Source organism: Odocoileus virginianus, chromosome 20, assembly GCF_023699985.2.
Source record: "Odocoileus virginianus isolate 20LAN1187 ecotype Illinois chromosome 20, Ovbor_1.2, whole genome shotgun sequence".
In the NCBI taxonomy this organism is placed as follows: domain Eukaryota; kingdom Metazoa; phylum Chordata; class Mammalia; order Artiodactyla; family Cervidae; genus Odocoileus; species Odocoileus virginianus.
This window is the reverse complement of record NC_069693.1, coordinates 17,863,827-17,890,888: the sequence shown is the minus strand read 5'-3', so window position 1 is coordinate 17,890,888 and position 27,062 is coordinate 17,863,827. Positions and strand designations below refer to the sequence as shown.

The 27,062-nt window shown below is 44.3% G+C and overlaps 2 protein-coding genes across 2 annotated transcripts in view; both read right to left on the bottom strand.

Annotated features, from left to right (window-relative positions):
* Positions 1–27,062, bottom strand: part of RHPN2 (rhophilin Rho GTPase binding protein 2) — a 67,717-nt gene that overhangs the window by 28,310 nt on the left and 12,345 nt on the right. Inside the window, exons 2-4 of the mRNA XM_070450998.1 lie at positions 24,710–24,825; positions 10,133–10,261; positions 7,000–7,075 (exon numbers count right to left, since the gene is read on the bottom strand). Coding sequence (XP_070307099.1) covers positions 7,000–7,075; positions 10,133–10,261; positions 24,710–24,825 — 321 coding nt within the window. The remainder of the gene's footprint in view (positions 1–6,999; positions 7,076–10,132; positions 10,262–24,709; positions 24,826–27,062) is intronic.
* On the bottom strand, positions 17,103–17,542 carry LOC110140699 (ribosomal protein eL22-like). Its single transcript, XM_020899291.2, has one exon. The coding sequence runs from the start codon at positions 17,484–17,486 to the stop codon at positions 17,103–17,105; it is 384 nt and encodes a 127-aa protein (XP_020754950.2). The 5' UTR covers positions 17,487–17,542.

The following is a 27,062-nucleotide window of genomic DNA, read 5'->3' as shown; positions in this document are numbered from 1 at the left end:
AACTAATTAAAATAAATGGGAAAAAAAATACCAAAAAAACAAAAAAAAAGTGTACATAGGTGGATCCCTCATCCCCTGAGGGACAGGACTTTTTGGCTCTACATTTCATAGCCCAGTCTTCCCCAGACATCAAAAATAATATTCAAAAAAGCCAACTGTGGGTTCTCAGACCCCTAAGAGTGATTTGCTCTAATTGGCTTATTTGGTTTTCAATAATAGGGATATGGCTAAAGAGGCTGAATACACCCAGAGAGACAAACAAAGGGCCCAGATGATGACGATGGCTGTGTCCACTCTGAGACCACCACAGGAAAGGCCAGGTTTTTTAGGCCAATCTGGCCATGGTAGACCATAAGGCCCATAGGTACCCAGACAAAATCAGTGTGTTCTGTGTGGACAGAGGGACATATTAAAGTAAGACTGTGATGGATGAACCCTTTGCAAACAGCCAAGGTATTCAAAGAGGGAATGCCCCAGGCACCAGAGACTTGGTGGGTGGGGTCTGCCTTCTTTGATGATTTCACAATCAAAAGACTGACAGGGCCCAAGGCCAAAAATGGCTCTGCCCAGAGATGGCATCTACAGAACTAATGTGGAGCCTTGGGCAGTCACTGAAATGGCAGGTCACTTGATAAAATTTCTCACAGACTAACATAACCTTCTTGGTCTTAACCCAAAGGATCGGAAACCTTAACAACTGTGAGAAATACGTAATGGGAGGGTCAGGCAAGAGACAGGTGCACATTTTCCTGCGACCCTTTTTGTACAACATCAATGGCTGGTTATTTCTACATGCCTTTCTGTTTGTGCCTGACTGTCCTATTTCTTTAATGGAAGGTACTTTTTAAATAAATTAGGGGCCACACTCTGTCCCTTGAGGGACAAGGAAACCACGCTCATCATCAAAAGATATTAACAAAAAATAGAAAAGAATAAATTGAATCTATAACTGAGATAAAAGACTCAATATACCCTAAAATATAAAACATTAAGATTCCAGGCCTAATCAGAAAGAGATTGAGGCCTTCAGTGACTCTTTTTTAGATTTGGAAACTGAGGAAAATGGTCTGGATCTTCAAAATCATGGCTATAATCTTTCTTAATGACTTTTCCAAAGCTCACTGTTGCATTTCTTTCTATTTAGACCTTATGTAGATTCATTCTCCAATGCTTAATATCTAAGAAGGCTAAAGGGATGATGCTAACCACAGTGACACTGACTTGCAGTTCTCCAAACAGAGAAGGGACAGTCAGCCAGGTGCTTCACTCCTTCCCCAGGCAGGCTGATGTTTCATCTCAGCCCGAAGTAGCTAATGATCAGTTACTGCCCTTTACCCCTTTTGAAGCATAAAACTGTAAACACTGGGAGAGAGGAATGATACAGACAGAGTAAAGGGACAAAGTAGGTGATTGAATAGTTAATCCCACTAGGGGATTGTAAGTAGAAAAAATATGGGAGACACTGTAAGTTTGCTTAATCATAAAACCAGGCAGGCTCTCCTAGAAACAAAACCATGCAAGAGAAGCATAAGACATACACTCAAGACGATAGAACAATGGTGGCATGAGACCCACATCCTGCCCAGTGAGCTCAGAAAGTTAATGACCCCTGAGACATGCCCTCTGCCCACATAAAAAGCAGTAATTTGTGGACCTGGCTTGACTACGTAGGGACAAGAAAACTACCGGGCTCTACCTGGAGGAAGAGCTGATGATGGAAGCATGATGTCTACTCAAGAAAGATAAAGAAGTTCTTCTCCCTCTCCCCACGTTTCCTTTTTTTTTTAAAAAAAAAAATTTTTTTTTAATTTATTTTTGCCTGTGCTGGTTCTTTGTTGCTGTGTGGGTTTTCTCTAGTTGTGGGGAATGGGAGCCACTCTTTAGTTGTGCTGTGTGAGCTTCTCATTGTAGGGGCTTGTCTTGTTGGAACATGGGCTCTCGGGCACATGGGTTTCAGTAGTTTAGACTCCTGGGTTCTAGAGCTCAGAACTAGTGGCACACAGGCCTAGCTGCTCCACAACATGTGGGATCTGCCCAGGTCAGGGACCAGATCCACGTCTCCTGCACTGGCAGGCAGATTCCTCACCACCGAGCCACCAGGGAAGTCCCCTACTTTTTCTTTGATTATAAAACTATACAGTCCAGTAAGTGCTCAGAGTGCACCATTTCTCACCTGCTCACAAGCGTCCTATTCTAAAAAGTCGCTTCTTATCTGCCTCTTCACTGCTCACTAAATTGTCTTCTCTGCTGAGTCATAAAGAACTGTGGTACTGAAGCTCTCTGGAGCCCCAAAAGATGACATAAACGGTTTCATAAGCAGTCACACACACTTGATAGGAATGTAAGGCAAGACCAGTTCTGATGGGTTATTAGGTAAACATATCTTTGACCTACCAAATCCACATCTAGAAATTTATCCAAAGGGAATATTCAGCAAAGTGCACAAAGATGCTCACAGCAGAGCTGCTGACACTAAAATCTGAAAGATGCCTTAAGAATGAAATTAATAGCTACCTTACTTGGCACTTACTACCAGTAGATACCATGCTGAACCTGAACAGATTGGAGGAGTCTCACATCCTCCTAAAGACCCCTGATCAGAAGATGAGACCAGGTGCTCAAAGCTTAAGTATCAAATAAAGGTGTAGGGGGATGTGTGTGACTGTGAGGGATCCTTACATGTCTTGGTATTTTCTGAACGTTTTGCAATACTGTTCTCAATAAGAAATATATATTAATAAAGCTATATTTAAAAGAAAAAAAAACTTGAATACTCTGAAAATGGAATTTATTTTGATGGTGCTTCAAAACAGAACATAATCAGACCATGAAGCTTCACTGACCATTAAACATCACAAGGATACACAGATCTGAAAGACAACATGAATGGCCCTGATTTAGTAGGCCAGATTACTTATGCGCACCTGTCTGTGTTACTCTCAAGCACAAACATGGAAGGAAAAACAGACTGTCTCCCAGACATTCTCATTTTTGTATGACTGACATCTGGAGAGTTCTTTTTAGGCTAAAATGACATGGTTGGAAACCTCAGCTGAATAGCACTTGGCCATACCCACAACATGTGATCTTTTTTTCCCCCACTAGATTTAATGTGAATTCTGCACATGGCATGTTTGGATCCTTACAGTTGCCCAGGAAATTCCCAATTTTCCCCAAGAGTCTCCCTTTTGAACTCCTGCACTCTTTTTAAATTTTTTAAATTTTGGCGACCTGCACAATTCCTTCTAAACTCACACATTTTGTGTTTCTGAGTATGTCTTTTTTTTAATTGAAATATAGTTGACTACAATGTTATGTTAGTTTCAGGTGTATGACATACTGGTTTGACATTTGCATACTTGATGAAATGATCACTGTGGCAAGTCTATAGCCATCTGTTGCCATACAAAGTTATTACAGTATTACTGAATATATTCCTTATGCTTCGTAGTCTATCCCCATGGCTTATTTATTATATGAAAATTTGTAACCTTAATCCCCTTCACCTATTTCTTGTCCCCTGCAAAATGCCCACACTCCTCCAGCTCTGGCACAAAGCAACAAACTAAATCTTAAAAGAAACTATTCTACAAAAGCAACTAAAACATTTCCATAGACATAAGCATTGTCCGGAGTCTCACAGACCTGTGGCAAGTGTCACACCTAACTAAAAGTTCATGTGCCCTGTGAAAAGCTGGCATATAGCTGTCTACTACCCAGAAAATAAAATTTTTGGTAATCCTGGGTCTGGCAAGACTACCAAAGTCCCTTCTCAAACTCTAAAATAAACCCCAAACTCACAGGGCCCAGGACCTGGATTTAAACAAGACATCAGTCTATAAGGCCCTGAGGGAAAGGAACTCACACAGTCTCTGCTTGAGATTGGAGGACAAGTGCAAAAGCTTTCGAAGCATTAACCAATTTTTTTTTAATTGGAGAATACTTGCTTTACAATATTTTGTTCATCATCCAATACTTTGACTACCTGATGCAAAGAACTGACTTATTAGAAAAGACCCTGATGCTGGGAAAGACTGAAGGCAGGAGGAGAAGGGGACGACAGAGGATGAGATGGTTAGATGGCATCACGGACTCAACGGACATGAGTCTGAGCAAACTCCGGGAGCTGGTGATGGATAGGGAAGCCTGGCATGCTGCAGTCCACAGGGGTCACAGAGTCTGACACGACTGACTGACTAAACTGAACTGAATTGACTTTGTTCATTTCTGCCATACATCAACATGAATCAGTCACAGGTATACATGTGTCCCCTCCCTCTTGAATCTCCCTCCCGCCTCCTCCCCATCCCACCCCTCTAGGTTGTCACAGAGCACTGGGTTTGAGCTCCCTGTATTATACAGCAAATTCCCGCTGGCTATTTTACATATGGTAATATATATGTTTCAATGTTACTTTTCCAATTAGGCCCTTCCTCTCCTTCCCCTACTGTGTCCACAAGTCTGTTCTCTATGTCTGCGTCTCCACTGCTGCCCTGCAAACAGGTTCACCAGTACCATCTTTCTAGATTCCATACATATGCATCGAAAAGAAAGTGAAAGTGAAGTCGCTCCTTTGGGTCTGACTCTTGGCAACCCCATGGACTGCAGCCTACCAGGCTCCTCTGTCCATGGGGTTTTCCAGGCAAGAATACTGGAGTGGGTTGCCATTTCCTTCTCCAGGAGATATTCCCGACCCAGGGATTGAATCCAGGTCTTCCGCACTGTAGGCAGACACTTAACCATCTGAGCCACCAGGGAAGTCATTAATATATGATACTTTTCTCTTTCTGACTTCACTCTCTATAATAGCCTCTAGGTTCATTTACCTCATTAGCACTGACTCAAGTGCATTCCTTTTTATGGCTAAGAAATATTTCTCTGTATGTATGTACCATAGCTTTTTTATCCATTCATCTGTCGATGGACATCTAGGTTGCTTCTATGCCCTAGTTATTGTAAATAGCGCTGCAATGAACACTGGGGTACATGCATCTTTTTCAATTATGGTTTACTCAGGGTGTATGCCCAGTAGTAGGATTGTTGGGTCATATAGTAGTTTTATTCCCAGTTTTTTAAGGAATCTCCACAGTGGCTGTTTCAATTTACATTCCCATTAACACTGCAAGAGGGTTCCCTTTTTTCCACACATTCTCCAGCATTTATTGCTTGTAGATTTTTTGATGATGGCCATTCTGACTAGCATGAGATGATATCTCATTGTAGTTTTGATTTCCATTTCTCTAATAATGAGCGATGTTGAGCATCTTTTCACGTGTTTGTTAGCCATCTGTATGTCTTCTTTGGAGAAATGTCTGTTTAGCTCTGCTGCTCACTTTTGACTAGGTTGTTTGTTTTTCCAGTATTGAGCTGTAAGAGCTGCTTGTATATTTTGGAAGTTAATCCTTTGTCAGTTGATTCATTTCCTATTATTTTCTCCCATTCTGAAAGTTGTCTTTTCTCTTTATTTATAGTTTCCCTGGAGAAGGAAATGGCAACCCACTCCAGTCTTCTTGCCTGGAGAATCCCATGGACAGAGAAGCCTGGCAGGCTACAGTCCCTAGGGTCGCAAAGAGTTGGACACCACTGAGTGACTTAGCATAGTCCACAGTCTTGCTGTGCAAGAGCTTTTAATTTTAAAATTTAAGTTTAATTAGGTCCCACTTGTTTATTACCAATTGCTCTTCAAAAGGAAAAATTGTATAGCGCCCAAAACGCCATATGGTCATTTTTTTCTCTTCTAAAATAAAATCAGTGAAAAGATGAGTCAACTAATAGGACTGCTGTGATAAGAAACAGAATTCTTTGAAGCATTTTTCACGATTCTGGGATTCATCCCTACACACCCTGCCTGTGTTGGAAAGCTTGGAGACAGATACCACCTTCTACCTCATCACCACTTTCTTCTCCTACATGGAAGTTTGAGACAATTCAGTAAAATTCAGAGTGATGGATCTGGGGCGAAGAGGAAAGCATTCCAGACTTGGGGAGGCCTCTCCTGACCCCAGCTTGGGGGCAAGCCATCTCTGGGTACCTCCATCAAAGCATCTCTCTCACTTCCTACCTAGATTCTCCACTGAATTACAGGGGCCCTAACAGCTGGGCCTCTGACATCACCAGCATCTGTTCAGTGACTGACAGAGGTGGGCCTGCAATATCACTGCTTGCCACAGACACACATGGCTAAGGGGAGGCCAGGTACTGTTTCCACTTTAAAGAGGTGAATTGTGCAATGTGTGAATATATCAATAAAGTTGGTACTTAAAAAAAAAGATGGAAGGGAGGGAAAGAGGGAGGGAGAGAAAGGGGGAGGGTTGAGTGGGGGATAGAGAGAAAAAAAAGAGAAGGCAGACATCCAGGGATCAGGGGGTGGGGGATGTATAAACTCTAGCTATTCAAGTGTTTAAGAGCAGTGAACTAGTATCCTTGGTTTACTCTGAAAGGTATAAAAAATAAGATGTACTAATGTACAGAGAGAGGGATGCATAGATGCACAAATACATGATAAGGTGACTACAGCAAAATGTTAACAGGAGAATCTAGGTAGTGAGTATACAGGGATTCACTGTGACATTCTTTCAAACTTTCTACTATTTCCAAAATAAAACGCTGAGGGTCAAAAACTTTTGGCTATTCTTCCAAAAACATGGCCTCAATTGACTATAAAATCTGAGGCAAAAAAAAGATACTAAAACAGGATGCAATTTTAAAAACTCAAAGCCTATCTACCACAGATCCTCTTTGCCTTGGATTCCTGGAGCCAACCAGCCAGGGTTCCCAACCCCTTCCCCAGGCATGTGAGTCTCAGCGACCAGATGTTAGTGAGCATAGGGAAGTTTAGCATGGGCTGTCTGGGTGGTCTGCCGAAGGGGCTCAAGGCCACCCTGAAGAAATCAAGTGACACTTGGCCCATCAAGCCTTACTCAGCACTTGCAAGGGATTCACAATTTCCACATTTCTCTTTTAAACAGCGAATTCACTGCCCATTGCTTTGAGATTTACCTTGAGAGCGACTGAAAAATCAACGTCCTTGGTTTCCTTCAGGCCAAGTGGAATCAGGGGAATCGTAAATGCTTCCCTAGAAGGAACAGAGCAAGCTACATGAACATCCGCATCTCGGCCACTTTGCATACCCCCAGCTTGTCCCCCCACCAGAATCCAGCTCAGGTCCCCACCCCTCTCCTCCCGCCAAGCTAGTACACATCAGTTCATTTTCCATAAAGACCACTTGGGGACTTCCCTGGTGCTACAGTGGATAAGAACCCATCTGCCAATGCAGGAGACATGGGTTCGATCCCTGGTCTGAGAAGTTTCCAGATGCCTAGAGCCCACGTCCTGCAACAAGGAAAGCCACCACAATGAGGAGTAGCTCTGCTCACTGCAATGGGAGAAAGCCTGAGTGCAGCGACAAAGACCACGTGCAACCAAAAATAAATAAAATTATTATTTTTTTAAAAAAGACCACTCAGGTCATGTCCTTGTCTTTGCTGCAAAAGGAGACCCTGTCCCCTTCTAGATGACCAAGCCTAACACATGAGGTCTCTACCAGCTGTAAATCTGTAAATCTACCAGCTGATAAATCTACCTGATTTATCCCTCCAGTCACATTGCATCTTTGAATAACTGTCCTGAGGACCTACTGCACACCAGGGTCTGTGCCTCGAGTGCTCACTGCTCTGTGGTCTGGGGCACTGCCGCCATTTCCAGCCCCCACCCTTCTCCTCCTCCTCCCTTCACTGCAGTGGGTCCCACATCTCCCGCAGCCCTCCAACCCTGGGCTCTCATGTGCCTCCTCCCATGGGGCGTATCCCTCTAGGTGTCCCACCCTCAGCACGGGGAAGGCCTTGAGGGCGGGGGCCCCATCTGACACCTAAGTGCACCTGGCTCCCAGCCCTAGGTCAGGCCCTGGCCGGCTACTTCCCCACCACCTCCTCTGCCCCAACCAACCACCTGTTTACCCCAAAGGTCACCCTGGGCGGTCTCAGGGGCAGGGCCAGTGGGAAGTGAACTAGGCTCAGCTGTGTTTTGCCAACAGGGATTTTGCTCCCTGACCTGTAACAGGAGACCTCCTGGGGCCCTCAGCCCAGCCGGGGAGGAGGCCAGGAATGCAGGCGGGGTGAGTGGACAATGGGCTGTAAGCTGAAGCTGCCTCTGTGGGGGACAGAAAACAACAGGACCATGCTGAAAGCAGGCAAGTCCCAATGGGGTGCATAGCCTTCCCAAGGCCTGCCAGGAAAGCTGGATCCTGCTAGAAGGAGATGAGGACAGGCTGGGCTGCTCTCTGCTGGCTTCACCCCGACGGGGCTGGCGGCTAGGTCTGCTCTTCCTGTGACCGTGCAAGAGCAGCCAGCATCCCCAGGCTCCTGGCCAGGACTCCCCACCCTCCATCTTGCGCTAATATAACATTTTCCCATAACCTTGGGGCTCCCTGTGTTGTCTCATCTGTATGAGATTATGTCTTCCCTGTCTACCTCATAGATGTGTGTGAAGATCAACTGTGCCAAGAAAAAAATAATGTGCTTTGAAGACAGGAAGAGGGCGGATGGAAATGTATCTGCACATCTCTCTCCCCTCTCCCCCACTCCCGGGGACTACCTTTCCCACTCCCAGAGGCCAGTCGGCCACTTTACAGCCGTACTGCAGTCACAGAGGGGCCTTGATTGCGTGTCTTTGGGGAATATGCGTGAACAGCCCTGTGCTTCACGTACAGCGAGGTGGAATAAGAAACATACTACTTCCATCACCAGTGTTTGGCCCTGACTCATCTCATAGATGGAGAAGGGAATGGCAACCCACTCCAGTATTCTTGCCTGGAAAATCCCATGGACAGAGGAGCCTGGGGTTGCAAAGAGTCAGACACGACTGAGTACACAGCATGAGCTGGGGGAAGCTGTTCGCTGGCTGTACTGATCAGGTGTCAGAACTGTGCTGGGAGCTCACAGGTAAGTGAGCCAGGACACACAGCCTGGCTCATGGATGGCCACTAAGGAAGCAAAGGTTTCACCCGTGGCTCAGAAAAACCCCTTGGGGACAGTACAGAGGACTGTGCAGGAGACGATCAGGAAAAGCACCTTTCAAAGGTGATGGAAGGTTCCCCAACATTTTCATTCTGTTCATCCAGGGAATTATTTTCTCACTGAGTTTTCCTTGGGGCTCCCTTACCTTTTGAAAAGTCCTACTTCCCCAGACAGAAAAGTACATAAACTGTTCTTTAGCAGTTCTCAAGGTTAGTTCCTCTTAAAGATGGACTTTAGGGGACCTCCCTGGCAGTCTAGGGGTAGGGACTTCACCTTCCAATGCAGAGGGTGTGAGTTCTATCCCCAGTCGGGGACCTAAGATCCCACATGTCTCAAAGCCAAAAAGCAGAACATAATCAGCAGAAGCAATACTCTAACAAATTCAATAAAGGCTTTTAAAATGGTCCATATGGGAAAAAAAAAAAAAAAAGATGGACTTTTCCTTCCAAGGTAGCTCACCTTGGGGAGGGAGAATTTCTAAGCTCTTCTGAAGGTCACAGCTCAACATCTGGCCTCCCACAAAGACTCTCTAAGGGATGCTTCTGAATCAGAACATTTCTTTCTCAAATATTCAATGGGAGACATTTCCAACGTGTCTCAGTTACATCATCCCCTCAGGGAACTTGCAAAAGTCTCATGATCTTTGCTGGAAAAGGCAGCTTATTATATGTTTCTCAACTTTTATCAACAGAATGACCCAGAGTCAGATCGTGTGCGTGGTGCTGAGGTGGAGAGGGAAGAAGACGGGGCTTCCTGGTCCCCAACTGGCAGGCTGACTCTCAGAGCTGACCAGAGCTACCCTTCCAGGGCCTCTTTATGGCAGAGGCATCACCCAGGCTACGTGAGGGGTGCCATCTCCCTGCCTGAAACCAGCCACAAGGCTCTCCAGTAAAACTGTGTCCCAAGTGGCCCCAAGACAAATAAATGCCTTCTTCTCCAACTGGTCAGGTATTTCCAACAAACCCTATACAGGTTCTCTTTAACGCCTGCACCTTGCTCAACCCCAAACCAGATCAAAGCTGGGTTGGCTACATCCTGGGGCCTATCTGTGCACCATCCCTGCTGCAGACATTTCCCAAGGCTCAGAAAGTATCAGACAGAAGCACTGCCCCACTTACTCTGTGTTCTGATAGACTCCCACTGAGATGTTGAGTCCCTCCAGCTCTTCTTTGAGCATCTGCAGGTCTGAATTCAAGAAGCTCAGTTCCAGGCGCACCTGCTCTCGTACCTTTTGGTTCGTGGCTGCTCTGTTAAAAGAGAAAGGGGGAGAGAAGCAACTTCAGCCAAGCATCCCCCAGTAGCCGGTGGAGCAGACACGCCACCCCAGTCCCTGTAGGGAAGCTCTGGGGGCCTGCCTGCAGATGGAGGTGCCAGCTGTGATCAGACAAGGTGTCTCAGGGAGGCCAGGAACCTGCTCCATTTTGAGCCACATCTGTCTGTACATGGACCTAGGATTTAGCCAATGACACTGAGCTGCTTAACTTGAATTCTGTAAGGATTAGCCTTGAGAAGAGAAAAAGAAGTTGCTCCTAGTCACCCATAAGGGACCATAAATTATCTCCTTAAAAGGGAAAAGATGAGAAAAGAGACGGGGTGGGTAATATTCCCCAGCCCAGCCTATGAGGCTGATATCACCCTGATTCAAAACCAGGGGAAGCCACCACAAGAAAACTAATCAGTATCTTTCATGTATATATATGTAAAAATCCTCCACAAAATATTAGCAACCCGAACCTAGCAACATATACAGAGGACCAAGTGGGATTTATCCCAGGAATGCAAGGTTGGCTTAATATCTGGAAATCAATTAATGTAACATACTATAGCAACAGAATAAGGGACAAAAAAAACCACAAAAAAACCTGTCATCTCAATAGATGCAGGAAAAAATATCATGTGATAAAATCCAACACAGATTTAAGGTAAAAATCCATAACAATCTAGGAATAAAAGATAATTTACAAAGCTTGATAAATGACATCTACAAAAACCCACAGCTAACATCATATTTAATGATGAAAGATTTATGCTTTCCCCCTTATGATCAGGAGCAAGGCAAAGATGTCCATTTATGCTACTTCTTACCAATATCATACTAGAGATTCAAGCCAGTAGCAATAAGTTAAAGAAATGAAAGTCATCTAGACCGAAAGGAAGAAGTAAAACTTTACTCACAGCTGACATAATCTTGCATGTATAAAATCCCCAGGCACCCAAAAAACGAATACTAGAGCTAATACATTTAGCTAGGTCAAAATACAAACATCCATTTTACTTCTATATACTAGCAACAAGAAATCTTAAAATGAAATTAAGAAAATAATTTCACTCATAATAGTATCAGAAAGAATAAAATACTTGGGAATAAAATTAAGAAAAGAAGCAGAAATCTTGCACAATGAAAACTTCAAAACACTACTGTGACATTAAACGGACAGATATTTCATGTTTATGGATTGGAAGACTCACTATCGTCAAGACGTCAGTTCTCTCCAACTGATCCATCAGTTCAAATAAATTCCAGTTACAGACTTTCCTGGTGGTACAGTGGGTAAGAATCCACATGCCAATGCAGAGGACACGAGTTTGACTGCGGGTTGGGGAAGATGCCACATGCCGTGGAGGAACTAAGCCTGAGCACAACTACTGAGTCCTCACTCTATACCCCAATGACTGAGCCCACGTGCTGAAGCCCCTGTGTCTACAGCCTGTGATCTGCAGCAAGAGAAGCCACCGCAATGAGAAGCCCGTGCACTGCAACCAAGGGGAGCCCCCGCTAACCACAACTAGAGAAAAGTCCCAGAAACCAAGACCCAGTGCAGTCAAATAAATAAGCAAGATAAACTGAAAAAAAAAAGTGAAAACAGCAACTCCAATCTAAACCATAGTAAGCTTTTTAGGAGAAACTACCAAACCGATCCTAAAATTTATATAGAAATGCAAAGGACCTAGAAGAGCCAAATAATTTTCAAAAAGAACAAAGTTGGAGGACTTATGTTATCTGATTTTAAACTTACTATAAAGCCTCAGTAATCAAGACAATGTGGTACTGGCATAAGGACAGGCAATGGGACAGAACAGAATCCAGAAGTAAATTTTTACATTTATGGTAAACTGATTTTGACAAAGGTGACAAGAAAATTCAAAGAGCAAAAGTCCTTCTGACAAATGGTGCTGAAGCAATTGGACATTTCTAGCCATGTCAGTGTCCCCAAGACCACCCCTAGAGTCAGTGGGGGTGGGACTTGCAAGACTCAGGAAAGCAGGTATTTGCTATAAACCACATGGTTTGTCTGCCTGCAATGTGGGAGACCTGGGTTCGGTCCCTGGGTGGGGAAGATCCCCTGGAGAAGGGAAAGGCTACCCACTCCAGTATTCTGGCCTAGAGAATTCCATGGGATGTATAGCCCATGGGGTCGCAAAGAGTCAGACACGACTGAGCGACTTTCACTTCACTTCACATGGTTTGTGCAAATAGTTTAAGTATAGCGAGCTCCTCTTATCAGTTCTAGGAATGAGGGGAACTCTCCTGAAATCTACATTTCCACACACCAGCCAAGTGCCAACCTTGCAAGCAGGGCTTTCTAAAGATAGACTTCTCAGGCCTGCGACAATAACTCTTTTCTGCACAATATGCAAAAAATAAATCTCCGTCTAAGCATTATACCAAACCAAGTATCAAGTCAAAATGGATCAGACAGGGGTTGGGGGTGGGAGGGAGACTCCAAGAAGGAGGGGATATATAAAAACTTACAGCTGATTCAGGTTGTTGTACAACAGAAACCAACACTGTAAAGCAATTATCCTCCAATTAAAAGTTTTAAAAAATGGATCAGAGACCTCAGTAAAAGAGCAAAACCTCCAAAACTCCTAGAACGAAATCTTCGTGACCTCTAATTGGACAAAGTATTCTTGTTGTTATTGTTCAGTAGCTCAGCTGTGTCTAACTCTTTGCTACCCCATGGACTGCAGCACACCAGGCTTCCCTATCCTTTACCATCTCCCAGAGCTTGCTCAAACTCATATCCATTGAGTCAGTGATGCCATCCAACTATTTTATCCTCTGTCATCCCCTTCTCCTGCCTTCAATTTTTCCCATCATCAGGGTTTTTTCTAATGAGTCAGTTCTTCGCATCAGGTGGTCAAAGTATTGGAGTCTTCAGCTTCAGTCCTTCCAATGAATATTCAGGACTAATTTCCTCTAGGATTGACTGGTTTGATCTCCTTGCAGTCCAAAGGACTCTCAAGAGTATTCTCCAACCCCACAGTTCAAAAGCATCAATTCTTCAGTGCTCAGCCTTCTTTTTTTTTTTTTTTTAATTTTTATTAGTTGGAGGCTAATTACTTTACATCATTACAGTAGTTTTTGTTATACATTGATATGAATTAGCCCTGGATTTACATGTATTCCCCATCCCAGTCCCCCCTCCCACCTCCCTCTCCACCCGATCCCTCTGGGTCTTCCCAGTGCACCAGGCCCGAGTGCTCAGCCTTCTTTATGGTCCAACTCTCACATCCACACGTGACTACTGGAAAAACCATAGCTTTGACTAGACAGACCTGTGTCAGCAAAGTAATATCTCTGCTTTTTAATATACTATCTAGGTTGGTCATAGCTTTTCTCTCAAGGAGTAAGCATCTTTTAATTTCATGACTGCAGTCACCATCTGCAGTGACTTTGAAGCCCGAGAAAATAAAGTCTGTCACTGTTTCCATTGTTTCCCCATCTATCTGCCATGAAGTGATAGCAAAGTAGTCTTAGTTACATAACAAAAGCACAAAAATCCATAAAAGAAGAAACATTAATTTGAGTTATCAAATTTTAAACTTCAGTGTTTCAGAAGATAATATTAAAAAAGAAGAAGAAGAAGAAAGCCACGGACTGGGAGAAAATATTTGCAAACTGTGTATCTGATAAAGAATCTGTATCTAGAAAACATAGAGTTCTGTTAATTAAATAATAAAAAGATCACTCAATTTTTTTAATGGGCAAAAGATTTTTTTAATTGAGTTATAACTGACATACAATATTCTATTAGTTTCAAGTGTACAATATAATGATTCAATAACTGTATATCTTCAAAACGATCACCATAATAAATCTACTTGCCATCTGTCATTATATATGGTTATAGAATATTTTCCTAAGATAAGGACTTGTAAGATTTACTCTTTTAGCAACTTTTTTTTTTCTCTTTTAGCAACTTTCAAACATACAATACAGTATTAATAACTGTTGTCACCATGCTGTACATCACATTCCCATGACTTATTTTATAACTGGAAATTTGTACTCATTTCACCTATCCTGCAACCCCTACCTCTGGCAACCACCATCTGGTCTCTATATCTACGAGCTTGGGTTTTAAAAAATATATATTGACTGTGCCAGGTCTTAGTTGTGGCCCTCAGGCTCTTCAATCTTTGTTTCTTTGTTGCAGCATGAGGAATCTTTAGTTGCGACATGTGAACTCTCAGTTGCAATATACAGGATTTGGGGTTTTTTGTTTATTTTGTTTTGTTTTGATTCCACATATAAGCGAGATCACAAGTATTTGTCTTTCTCTGACTTGTTTCACTTAGCATAATGCCCTCAATTTCCACCCATGTTGTTGCAAATGGCAAGATTTTATTCCTTTTTATGGCTAAATAATATTCCGTGTGTGTGTGTGTGTGTGTGTGTGTGTGTGTGTGTGCACGCGCGCCTGTGCATCACATTTTCTTTATCCAGTCATCCATTGACAGACACTTAGGTTGCTTCCATATCTTGGTTATTATAAATAATGCTGCAAATGAACATGGGGTGCTTGTGTCTTTTCAAAGTAGCTTTTGTGTTCTTCATAAATACCCAGAAATGGAGTAGGTAGGTCACATAGCAGTTCTAGTCTTAAGTTTTTGAAGAATCTCAATACTGTTTTCCATGGTGGCTATACCAACTTACAGACCCACCAATGGTGTGTAAGTGTTGGGAATATTTTCTTAATTTATCTTGCTGATAGTTCATTATTAGTGTATAGAAATGCAATTGATTTCTGTATATTGATTTTTGTATCCCGTAACTTTACTGAATTCATAAAATAGGCAAAAGATTTGAATAGACATTTTACTAAAGAAGTTCTATAAATGACTAACAAGCACATGAAAAGATGCTCAGTGTCTTTAGTCAATAGGAAAATGCATGTTAAAGACATAATAAGATACCAATACAAAACTATCAGACTGGCTATAATAAAAAAAAAAGACAATAACAAGCATTAGTGAGGCTGTATACAGAGAAACTAGATACCTCACTCATTCCTGAATGTAAATGACACAGCCACTGGGGAAAACAGCGAGGTAGCTTCAGAAAATGTTAAAACATAACTTACCGTACCACCAAGTAATTGCACTCCTAGGAGTCTATACAAGAGAAATGAAAACATGTCCAAACCAAGACATGAATGTGACTGTTTATAATAGCATTATTCCTCAGCCAAAAAGTAGAAAACAATCCAGATATGCACCAAGCAAGTGGATAAGCAAAATGTACCATATCCATTTAACAGAACAGTGTGAAGCTGGATGGAGGAACAGACTTGACCCAAGTTCCCAAAGGAGGGCTTTTGCTACCTACTCAAAGATCTTTCAGGTGCTGGCTCATTCTACAGATTCAGAACCACTGCAAAAACAACCGTGACAGTAACCACCAAGTTCTAAGCCAGGTCTTGCTGAATATATTTCCTTGAATCACCCTGGCAAGTCCTCAGTCATTGTTCAGGCCAAGTACTAGAAATGTCCTCCGGTCACACCTGAGGACACCTGAGGGTCACCAGCAAGAGCTCCAGCCAGCCAGAAACAGTAACTGACCACCTCCCCATCCTCAGCTGATGAAAACCCGTGTACCTGTCACTGACCTGCTTTGTTCACCACCTGTCCACCTTTCCTCCAGACAGCAAAGCACTAAACCACTTCCCCTGGAGTCAGACCTCCCCGGGGCACTCTCCACACCCTGCACATATTTGGGTTCATCAGTTTCTCTTCATGGTGTCCTTATATTCCCTTCTCTTTCTCTCTCCCTCTCTCTACCTCCCTTCCCTCAGCTTGTTCTCCATGACCAACCAACAAGCTTACACCCGCTCAGAAGGAGCAGTTGTAGGGAATTCCCCAGTGGTTCAGTGGTTAAGACTGTGCTCCCAATACAGGAGACCCAGGTTGATCCCCGGTCGGGGAACTAGATCCCACATGCCACAACAAAAGAACCTGCATGCCACAACAAAGATCAAAGATCCAGTGTGCTGCAACTAAAGCCCAGCACAGGCAAATAAATATGTATTTTTTAAAAAAGAAAAGAAAGAGCAGTCATGACCTGGCTGCAAATAGGATGGCATTTGCCCTTTCACTGCCCGGTAAGTTTTCGTTCATGCATAGTCTGGACTCCACAGCCAGGCAATGAGATATTGGAAGCTCAGTTGGTGAATATCACTGGTTTGGGAATTTTTTTGGAGAAGGACATGATCACCAGTAAGAAATGAGTTTTGTATCACAGTACACTACACACATACACATATGCCTCCTGCCCCAAAAAACAAGTCTCAGAAACTTCCCGGCACTCCAGTGGTTAAGTGGCTCAGTTGTATCTGACTCTTTGGGATCCCATGGACTGTAGCCTGCCAGGCTCCTCTGTCCATGGGATTTTTTTCAGGCAAGAATACTGGAGTGGGTTGCCATTTTCTTCTCCAGGGGATCTTCCTGACCCAGGGATTGAACCAGGGTCTCCTGCATTGCAGGCAGGCTTTTTACTGTCTAAGCCACGGAAGCTGGAAGTAAAGACTCTGTACCTCCACTATAGGGGTGGAGGTTCCATCGCTGGTTGGGGAACTAAGATCCCATATGCCATGGCTCTGCCATACATGTGATATTCTCCAACATAGTCTATTCAACTCTCATAACTTTTCTGCTTTGTTAATTATTTATTTTCTGTTTTGTTAATTATTTGTTAAAAATTCTGTTTTTTATTCACTGATAAGCTAAAGGTCCATTTCAAGATGTTTCTTTTGTATGCTTAATTTGTTTTATTAGCAAGCAAAGCCCTATAAAGTATGGTTTCATCTAGTCTTCAGACTCAGATTCATCTTCATCTTGACTAATCTGGAAGTAACGAAGCTCGTAAGTCTCCTTGTCTGATGCAACCATACAAAGCCAATCACGAAGATTGTTCTTTTTAAGGTATTCCTTGGTAAGATACTTCAAATATCTTTTAGAGAACTGTTTCGCAAAAACAACTATGATTTTATTCTTGAAGCATTCAATGTGAATGACATTCCCAGGATTTCCAGTCTTGCCATTCACTTCAACTTTCTCCCGCAATAACTGTTCAAAATATCCAGAATCAAAAATTCCATCTTCTACTGGATGAGTAAGATCCAAATTAAACTTCCAGGTTGACTTCTTAGGCTTCTTATCTTTCTTCAAGCTATTCTGAAGGCTTGCCATGCCATCACAGCAATTCTCATAACTTTTTAAAAAACAATAGAGTTTGAAACTCTACAATTCTGATTCTCTGACACCAACTGGGTGCCCAACGATTCAATTCAATTCTGTCACCAACTCCCAGAGTTAGCAGAGATCCCACAGATTCTGGGCTCTGCCACAAGGCTGGCCCACTTGAGGCACCAGTTGCAAGGTGGTGGGGGGTGGGGAGGACACCTGTATTTCTGACCAAGCAGCTACAGATCAGAGGTTCCCACAACCCCTTTCTCAGCTTCAACAATTCACTAGAATGGTGCACAAAATTCAGGAAAACCTTTTACTGACATTTACTGTGGGTTTTTTTGTTTGTTTGTTTGGCCACAATGCAAGGCCTCTGGGATCTTAGTTCCTCAACCAGGGATCGAACCCCCCAGGGCGTGCAGTGAGCCTCCTAACCACTGGAGCACCAGGGAAGTCCCTACTGTGGTTTACGGTAAAGAACAGCGCTCAGGGAAGCCAGGTGAAAGAGAGCCACAGGCCGAGGAGGGTGCGGAGCCTCCACGCCCTCTCCAGGCAGGCCTCCCTCCCTAACCCTTGGTGTGTTCTCCAACCTGCAAGGTCCCCATCACTTAGCAGTTTAATGGAGGTTTCATTACTTCATTACGTGGGCATAATTGACTAAATCATTGGCTACTGGTGATTAAACTCAGTCTCCAGCCTCTCTTTCCCAGAAGTCCAGGGGAGAGGCTGAAAGTTCCAACCCGCTCAACGGGCTTGCTCTTTCTGATAAACAGCACCCTCCCTAGCTCCCAAAGGCCCCCAACCCCCATTGGGCGTCATCTCATTAGCATACAAGACACACAAGTAATTCCAAGGGTTTTAGGAGCTCTGGGCCAGGAACCAGGCACAAAAACCAAACACTTTTTTTTTTATTATACCACAGCAACCCACTGAATTGATTTCATTACACACCATGGGTCACAACTTGCCCCTTGTAAAACCTGCACTATAGAGATGTTACTGAGAACATGACTGATTCACTAGCTGATAACATCCACGAGGGTGCAAAGGAGGAAATTCTCCCAGTCCTTGGTACTGGGAACAGCTTCTTCTTAGTAAATTGTCTGATTTTGAATAATGGGTATGAAATGTGTTCCAGATCATATTCCTTTCTTACCGCCTGCTGGAAAACTCATGAGAAAACCTATGAGAAAAACATGGCCCATGTCTAACAGAGGATATAAGACCTTGTAGTGGGTACTAGTCTTACTTCCAACTAAATCTCTTTTATTCTTCTTCCGCCTGCCCCCACATCCTCGTCGTTCCTGTTAATCTTATACACTATACAAGTGTGTTGTGTGTATGTGTGTGTGCGTGTTAGTCACTCAGTTGTGTCCAGCTCTTTGCAACCCCATGGACTACAGCCCACCAGGCTCCTCTATACATGGAATTATCTAGGCAAGAACACTGGAGTGGGTTGCCATTTCCTTCTCTAGGGGATCAAGTGCGTTAGCGTGCCTCAAATACATTTTATTTGATTTCATTTTTTATTATCTTTTAAAAATTTTTTATTATCTTTATTTTATTTGGTTGTACAGGCTCTTTATTGTAGCATGTAGGCTTTCTCTAGTTGCAGCGCACGGGCTCTAGAGCTCATGGGCTCTCTAGTTGCAACTTGCTTGGGCTTTGTTGCTCCGAGGCATATGGGATCTTAGTTCCACAACTAGAAATCAAACTCACATCCCCTGTGTTGGAGGGGGGATTCTTAACCACTGGACCACCACGGAAGTCCCTCAAATACATTTTAGAGTGAGGCAAGACAAACAATTATAATTCCTGGAGGGACAAGACCTCTTTGCCTACTATCTCCCTCTTTTTCTCCTGCAACCTTTCTTCACATGGTAGAGGCTTCACAAATTTCAGGTTATGAAAGAACAAAGGGCAGAGTCAAGATTACTCTTCAGAGTCAATGGTGTATGTGTAGGGGGCGGGGGAGAGACTGGTTCTTAGCAACAGAATGGGTCCAACTTAAATATGACAATATAGGCCCTAAGACCCCCAACCAAATACCTGAAGAACCTCCAAACACGCTGACGCTTTGCTTTTCCCATCTCTGTATATTGATCTGCCACTTCTTTTCAACTTGGCAACAACTTGAGATTTACGATTTACAGCAAATCGGTGAGCCGCTCTTCGGATGCAGGCCTCTTCATGTAGATCAAGGGTCACTCTGGAAAAAGCTGGTGACCAGGAGGGGCCCTCAGGGTGCGTTTCCACAATGCTGACCTCAGGGTACTATGCTGACTCAGAAAGCAACTCTATAGCGTGTACTGTTCCGAATACAGATCATGATTTCTCATGAATTCACTGGTGGAGGGGGGGCTTCTTCCATAAGATGCCACCAGTTTAACATGGTGTGTGTGCCAGCTCCCCCGTGCAGCAGCTGGGGGAGGAGCTGGCCCAAATCAGGAATGAAGACCAGAACCTTGGTCCCTTCAACACTGATATTCTGCACCTGGGCTGCCTTTCTGGGTGAAAATGAATCCTCTCCAGGGGTCTTCTTGGAAGAACACGGGGTTTCTCAGCTTTCTCCTGTGTGTACTCCTCCTCTGGGATGCCTGTTATCTAATAACTGAAGTTACAGCCAAAAGAATTTCTGAGACCCACCAGGATGAGGCAGAAGGGTGTTTCAGACTTTTCCTGCCCTGGGTCTACCTTCTGGTCTGGACCACCAAGGAGAAGCCTACTCCTTTGACAGTGAAAAGTGTTAGTCACTCAGTCATGTCCAACTCTTTGCAACCCCATGGACTGTAGCTCACCAGGCTCCTCTGTCCATGGAACTCTCCAGGCAAGAAAACTGGAGTAGGCAGCCATTCCCTTCTCCAGGGGGTCTTCCTGGTCCAGCGATCGAACCTGGGTCTCCCACACTGCAGGTGGATTCTTTACCATCTGAGCCACCAGGGAAGCCCCTACTCCCTTGGGCTTTTCATAAAGAGCCTACACACGCTGCAGAAGAATTAAAAGGTATCCCACTTGCTCTCTCTGAGTGATCAACCCACCACGTGTGAACGGGGAAAGGAGGGCCACATTCAATGATTTCCTGTGGCTACTGACCACATCCACACATGTCCCTCACGATGGAGTTTCTGAGACCTCTTCCACCATTAAGTTGAGCCATGGGATATATGACTTCTTTCCAATTCCAGAATTTCTCTAACATCCCCATGTTTTCTCCTAAAGGTGTACGTGAATTTGCATTCTGACCCACGTATGTCCATTTATTTTAGTGTGATATTTTCTCCCAAGTCTTTTAGTAAAATGTCCCTCTAGGAACAGGCTTGTTGACAGGCAATACAGGCTTGTACCCGCTTCAGAGACTTTACTGGAGCTGTGTGGCCTTAATCCATCTGACCCCAAGTCCTGCTCTACCAGCGACTCAGGGAGACGAGCAAGCACTGCCTGCTGCTCCCGTGTGGCCACCCGGCTAAGGCAACAGATCAGCGGGTCTGGGAGGACATCTGCTACCAGCCTATCTCTCAGGGCGGCAAGGCAGGTGCCCCCAAGGCCTTGGCTCATACATCCCCCTGCCCAGACATCAGCCCCCTTCAGAACTGATAGTGTGAGCAGTCATGAACCTCACATCACGCTCATACACCAACATACCCCAGGGCACCCGTGTCCCAGGACTTCATCACCCTCTGGTTCAGAAGTCACAAATTCGGAGATCTATGGGACTTGCTTATTTGACTCTCAGGGTATTTTCCTCCCCCTTGAACTAGCTGCCAATATTTTAAAATTCAATTATCAGAAGATTTTAAAAAGTCAGGGGGTATGGGGGGGAGGGGAGTCAGATCTCTAGCTTTTCCTGAAAAAAAAAAAAAGAAAAACTGAAGATCTACTCTAGCACTTGCCCTCCATATGAGCCGCACTGGAGATGCCCCACCCCTCCCACCCAGAAAGCATATGATCTGCTCTTCACCACAGTCCCTACCACTCCCTAATGCCTCACAGCACTGGTCCCTTCACTCTTTTCCAGGTGCCCCTGGCCCCAAGAAGGGAATCTAAAGCCCCAGATGTTAAATGTCTGCCCTTGTTCAAAGAACCAGTTAGTTAAAATTGAGCTGTGTGACAACTTGGCTTTGAATTTCACAAAGACCATCTGTTATTGAGAAACGTCATCACATGGCTACCCCAGCTTTTTCTCAAGGGAGGGAAGGTAGCTAGGAAAAGAGAGGATATTGTCCTTGCTTAGCCTGAAAAGGCACATTTAAAATACCTGATATCTTTCGAATCAAATTCCAGGAAGCTCACAGACTCTTGGCCGATAGGGATCAGAGTCGGTCTTCCCCACGGAGATTAAGCATCAGGAAAGCAGGGTCTCGCCTAAATTGCTTGCAGCCTATAAAACCTGGCTCCTCACAGCACCCACCCAGCCTCAAAGCTCCCTTACTGATGCCCATAAGGACTGGGACCCTACCATTTCTGCATTTTGGGGTCAGTTTCCCAAACACAAACTCCCCCAAACGTTCCATCTGCTCTACCTTCATTGGGAGGCTGTGGCAGGGCATTTGGGAAACTGAAAATAGACAGCCAGTCAGGACAGCAGGGCCCACTTTCTGACTACCCTTTGCTGGCAGGGACAGCCCCCTAATTGGCCACCCAGGGACACCCATGGGCCAGAGCTGCACTTGGCTAAACGCCCTATTTGTTTTTGGGAAACGGTTGGTGCCGGTTAAGTCAGATTAATAAATACCTTTAGGGTTTCCTCCGACAACATTCTCCAGAGAGGGGCACTTTGAACTTTTAGGTCACTGCAAGAATCATTAACCACCCACACCCCACCCCCATCCCTGCCAGCTCAACACCGGACTTGACAACGAGCCTCAGAGAGGCTGTTTGCTGGTGCCATTCACAGAGCAAGACAGACAAAACCGCCCTAGTCCCCGCCTTAGCAACGCCAAGTGCCCTGGCCAAAAAGGGCCTCCCTGACCACCTTCGGTCTCCAAGGCCACGCCACGCTGCGTCAGCCTCTGTCACATTTCCTTTTCATTGGCGCCCTGGAAAACATCACCTCCTGACGTGATCGGATTTGTTTGCTTGGGTATTAAGCTTCCCCCAAGAGAGATTAAGCATCAGGAAAGCAGGGCCTCCGTCTGAATTGCTCACAGCCTTATCCCCTCGCATTTCAGGCACTGCCTGCCACTTAGCAGGTGCTCAACAAATCCATTTGTTGGGTGAACGGACAGGCACAGGGTCAGGGCTCCCCACCCGCCCCCCTCAACCACACTGCTGGCCTGGCAAGGTGTCAACCAAAACCCAAGGCTACAAAACACACCAGCGGGGCCCTCAGCATGTCAAGCTCAGTGCACAGCAGGTCCTCCCAAAATCAGGGGGCTCTCTTGAGCTGCCCTGGCCGATGAGGTCCACTGCACAGTGGACCTGACAACTCCCAGGTCCAGACTTCTCCGGGGACAAGGACACAGTCAGACATTTCAAAAGGTGACGTGTCACAGCCATTTTCCCCAGTCTCCTCCAGGAACAATCTCCCTTCCGCCCTGTTGCGGATGTAGCTGGAGAAGAGGTTCCAGACACTTGGCCACCCGGGCCTTGCATTGTCTGCTAGTCCATGAGTCAAGGAACCGGCACAGGCACACGCTGTTGTTCCGACCCAGGGGCAGTGGGCCACTTACAGCTATTCTTCTGGGCCTCTCACAATTCTTCTAGGTATCTCACAATAAAAATGCATGAACATAATCCATGCACTTTGGAAAAGGACTTTCAACATTGAAAGTATAATGTGACAAGTAGGAGTCACCTCTACCCTGCCTAGCTCCCAAGAGCCCCTAACAACATTTTCTTCATCCCTTAAAATGTATACGCAGGGCATGCTGTCCTGCATTTTTCTTTTCTCCTACTTCATACCTCAGAGATCTTTCCTAAGGAACAGATTGATTCAGAAATGCATTTAAGGAGGAGGGTGGGATGAAATGGGATATTGGGATTGACCTATATACACTACTGATACTATACATAAAAGAGATAATAACAACCTATTTTATAGGTTATATAACACAGAGAACGCTACGCAATGCTATATAACGCTACGCAACGTTCTGCAGTGACCCAAATGGGAAGGAAACTCTAAAAAGCGGGGATATGTGTATATATATATATGATTGATTCAGAAATTAACACAACACTGTATAGCAATTCAATTGCAATAAAATTGAAAAAAAATTTTTTTTTTTTAAGTTCATGGTAAGAAACCCTCCTCCTCTCTTCAATGAGTGCTCAGGTAAGTGGCCCATAAGGAAGAACAGACCATACTCCTCAAACATATTTGTGACCACAAGTCTCGTAGCTCTTTTACCAACACCTGGTTTAATGTATCTGGCTTTGCCCAGCAGTCTCCAAGCATCCTGGGCTCCCTAAGGCCTCCAAGAGTGAACCTGACCCACTGAAAACAGCCATTAGCCATATCCTGCCAGCTTTCCAGGTTCCAGTCCCAGCAAACACTCCCTATCCCTTCCTGGGGCTCTAGGAGGCATCTGTCTCACTAAGCTGGTAGTATACACAGTGCCTGCCTCCCATACACAGTGCAGAAGGTGGCATGGGGCTGGCAAGAGATACCCCAGAACTTTGCAGAAGAAAGTCTGCACTCTGTAAACAAGAGGAAGCTGCTAGGTCCTCTAGTATTGCATTGAAGTGGGTGGGGAGGCCATAGTGCTGCCTACAGGTAAGGCTTCACTGAGTTCTATGCTTGAGAAGTTAACTATGTTACCACCAGAGCATAATAATGAGTACCCAAAGAGCCCCAGGCCTAGGAGGCCCCTCTCATTAGAGAGATGAATGCTGGCAACAGAAAGGTTCCTATTCCTTCCTTTCTCTCTGCCTTTTCTTCATACATTCAACAAATATTCAGCAATAAGTGACTGTAGATCAGGCATAAGAAAACAGATGGGTCCCAAGAAAGTGGGGAAAACAAACAAGAATAGGATAACTGGACCTCCCCCATCATCCTCCCACCCCCACCACACAAACAGGCTGCATAAAATACATTTCTTTAACACAACCAACCTCTAGGTGAGACAGGGCCTGTTCCAGGTGCCAGAAATAAGGAGGAGGCTCAAAGCTAAAATCAAGAGCTGAGAGGAAGTCTGGCAGGTCGGGGAGTTTAGGAAACAGATGGCTAGGCCTTAGGAGAGACCAGGCTCCCAGTTGAGGTGGTAGAGCCAGCAGACACTTACTTCAGAAGGTTCTCAGCTCCCGTTCTCATCCGCATGGCTTTCAAGATCTGCTGGTTCAAGGCAGCCCTCTGATTCTGAAGTTTGCTCCGGCCAGTTTGCGCAAGGGGATTGCAACCCTAAGGGAAAGAAAACAAGAGAAGCCCCTTTAAAGGTCAGCCACTCTAAAAATGATGACCAATGTCTAACACAATAGAAAAAAACTTTTTAAAATACTCATCTTCTCTGAAAATAAAAGTAACATTAACATGGAAAATATATGAAATGCCAAAAAGTGTAAAAAAGAAAATAAGTCATTCACCATAACACAACGCCAAAAGTCACTGTGAATTGGTTTCTTTCCTACTCAATTTTTTTTAAGAAGTTAAGATTTTTTTTTTTTAATGTTTATTTGTTTATTTGGCTGTACCAAGTCTTAGTTGTGGCATGCAGGACCTTCGACCTTCATTGCACCATGTGGGACCTTTAGTTGCAGCATGCGAACTCTTAGTTGCAGCATGCGAACTCTTAGTTGCGGCATGCAGGATCAGGATCAAGTTCCCTGACCAGGAATCGAACCCTGGCCCCCTGCATGAGCAGCATGGAATCTTAACCACTGGACCACCAGGAAAGCCCCTGCCCACCTATTTTATATATATATTGTTATTTTCCACATTAGTGGCTGTGTCAGGAGTTCTCCAGACCAGCCACATGACTGGAGTTTCACAGGACTCAACATACAGTTGCACTCACCGCTGACATTTATGACAGTGGTTCAATAAGGACACATAGCCAGATCATTGGGAAAAAGAGACAGAGTCGAAAGGAATCCATGTGCAGGCCTCCTTATGTTTTCTCTCCTATGAAGGATCATACAAAGCACACTCCTCCCCCCAGGAACAGCATTTATGCAATGCCATGGCCTCCCTTAGCCTATCAGAAAATTAAGACTCAGGACTTCCCTGGTAGTCCAGCATTTGGGACTCCAGCCTTCTCCTGTAAGGGGCATGGGTTCAGTCCCTGGTTGAGGAACTAGATGTTACATGCCACAACTAAAGGTTCCCCACTAGCCTTAGGCAACCATGAACCTACTTTGTATCTGTACAGACTTGTTTAATCTGGACATTCCATATAATGGAATGTCTGTTGGGATGGGCTTTTTCCACTTAGTTTAAGGTTTCTCCACAGTGCAGCATGTATCAGTACTTCACTTCTTTTTGTCCCTAACACTCCAGTCGATATGCACATTCATCATTCATTCATCAGTTAAAGAACATTGGGGGATGTTTTTCACTGTTGGCTCTTCTGAATAGGGCTGCTTACTTCCATGTAAGTTTCTCTGTGAATGAATGTCTTCCTTGCTCTTGACTATAGATCTAGGAGTGGAACTACTGTGTCATATGGTGGTGGTTGCCGTTCAGCCTCTAAGTCATGCCCACCTCTGCGACTCCACGGACTGCAGCACGCCAGGCTTCCCTGCCCTTCACTATCTCCCGGAGTTTGCTCAAAGTCATGTCCATTGAGTCGGTGATGCTATGGAACAATTTCAGCCTCTGTCACTCCCTTCTCTTATGTCATATGGCTAATTCTCATATGTCACAGTCATACATCATATGATTGATTCTACATTTAACCATTTGAGGTCAAACTATTTTCCAAAGTGGCTACAATATCTTACATTCCCACCAGCAGTAGATGAGGACCCCAATTTAGCCATATCCTCCTCAATACTTGTTATTGCCTTTTTTATTATAGCCAACCTAGGATGTGTGGTATCTCCCTGTGGTTTTGCTTTGCACTTCCCTAATGGGTAATGATGTTGAACATCTTTTCATGTGCTTATTTTCCATTTGTATATCTTTAGAGAAAGATAAATTCAGGTTCCTTGCCTATTTTTAAACCAGGTTGTCTTTTATTGTTGAGTTGATACGTATTTTTAATCTTTGCCAAATTGATATGTGAAAAATAGGTATCCTATCCTCCCAACTTGCATTTGTTATTAGTGAAGGTAAACAATGATTTTTCTTATATTATTGATAAGTTAAATTGGTTTTTTGTTTGTTTTTTTGAGAACTGTCTGTGTTCTCTGCCCATTATTTCCTGGGGTATTTAGTTTACAATGTTTCACTGTGAAAAGTTCAAGATCAGGAAAAAAGTTTCCCCCTCTTTTTTAAGATCCATGTGCCAAATCCAGCCCCCAGTTGCTCTTTTCCTTTCTTGGCCTCACTGTGCAGCATGCAGGATCTTCGTTCCCTGACCAGGGATCCAACCCAGGGCCCCTGTATTGGGAGCACGGAGTCTGAACCTTTGGACCAACAGGAAAGTCCATAGGTTATAATCAATGTTTCATTGTGAAAAGTTTAATATCAGAATAAAA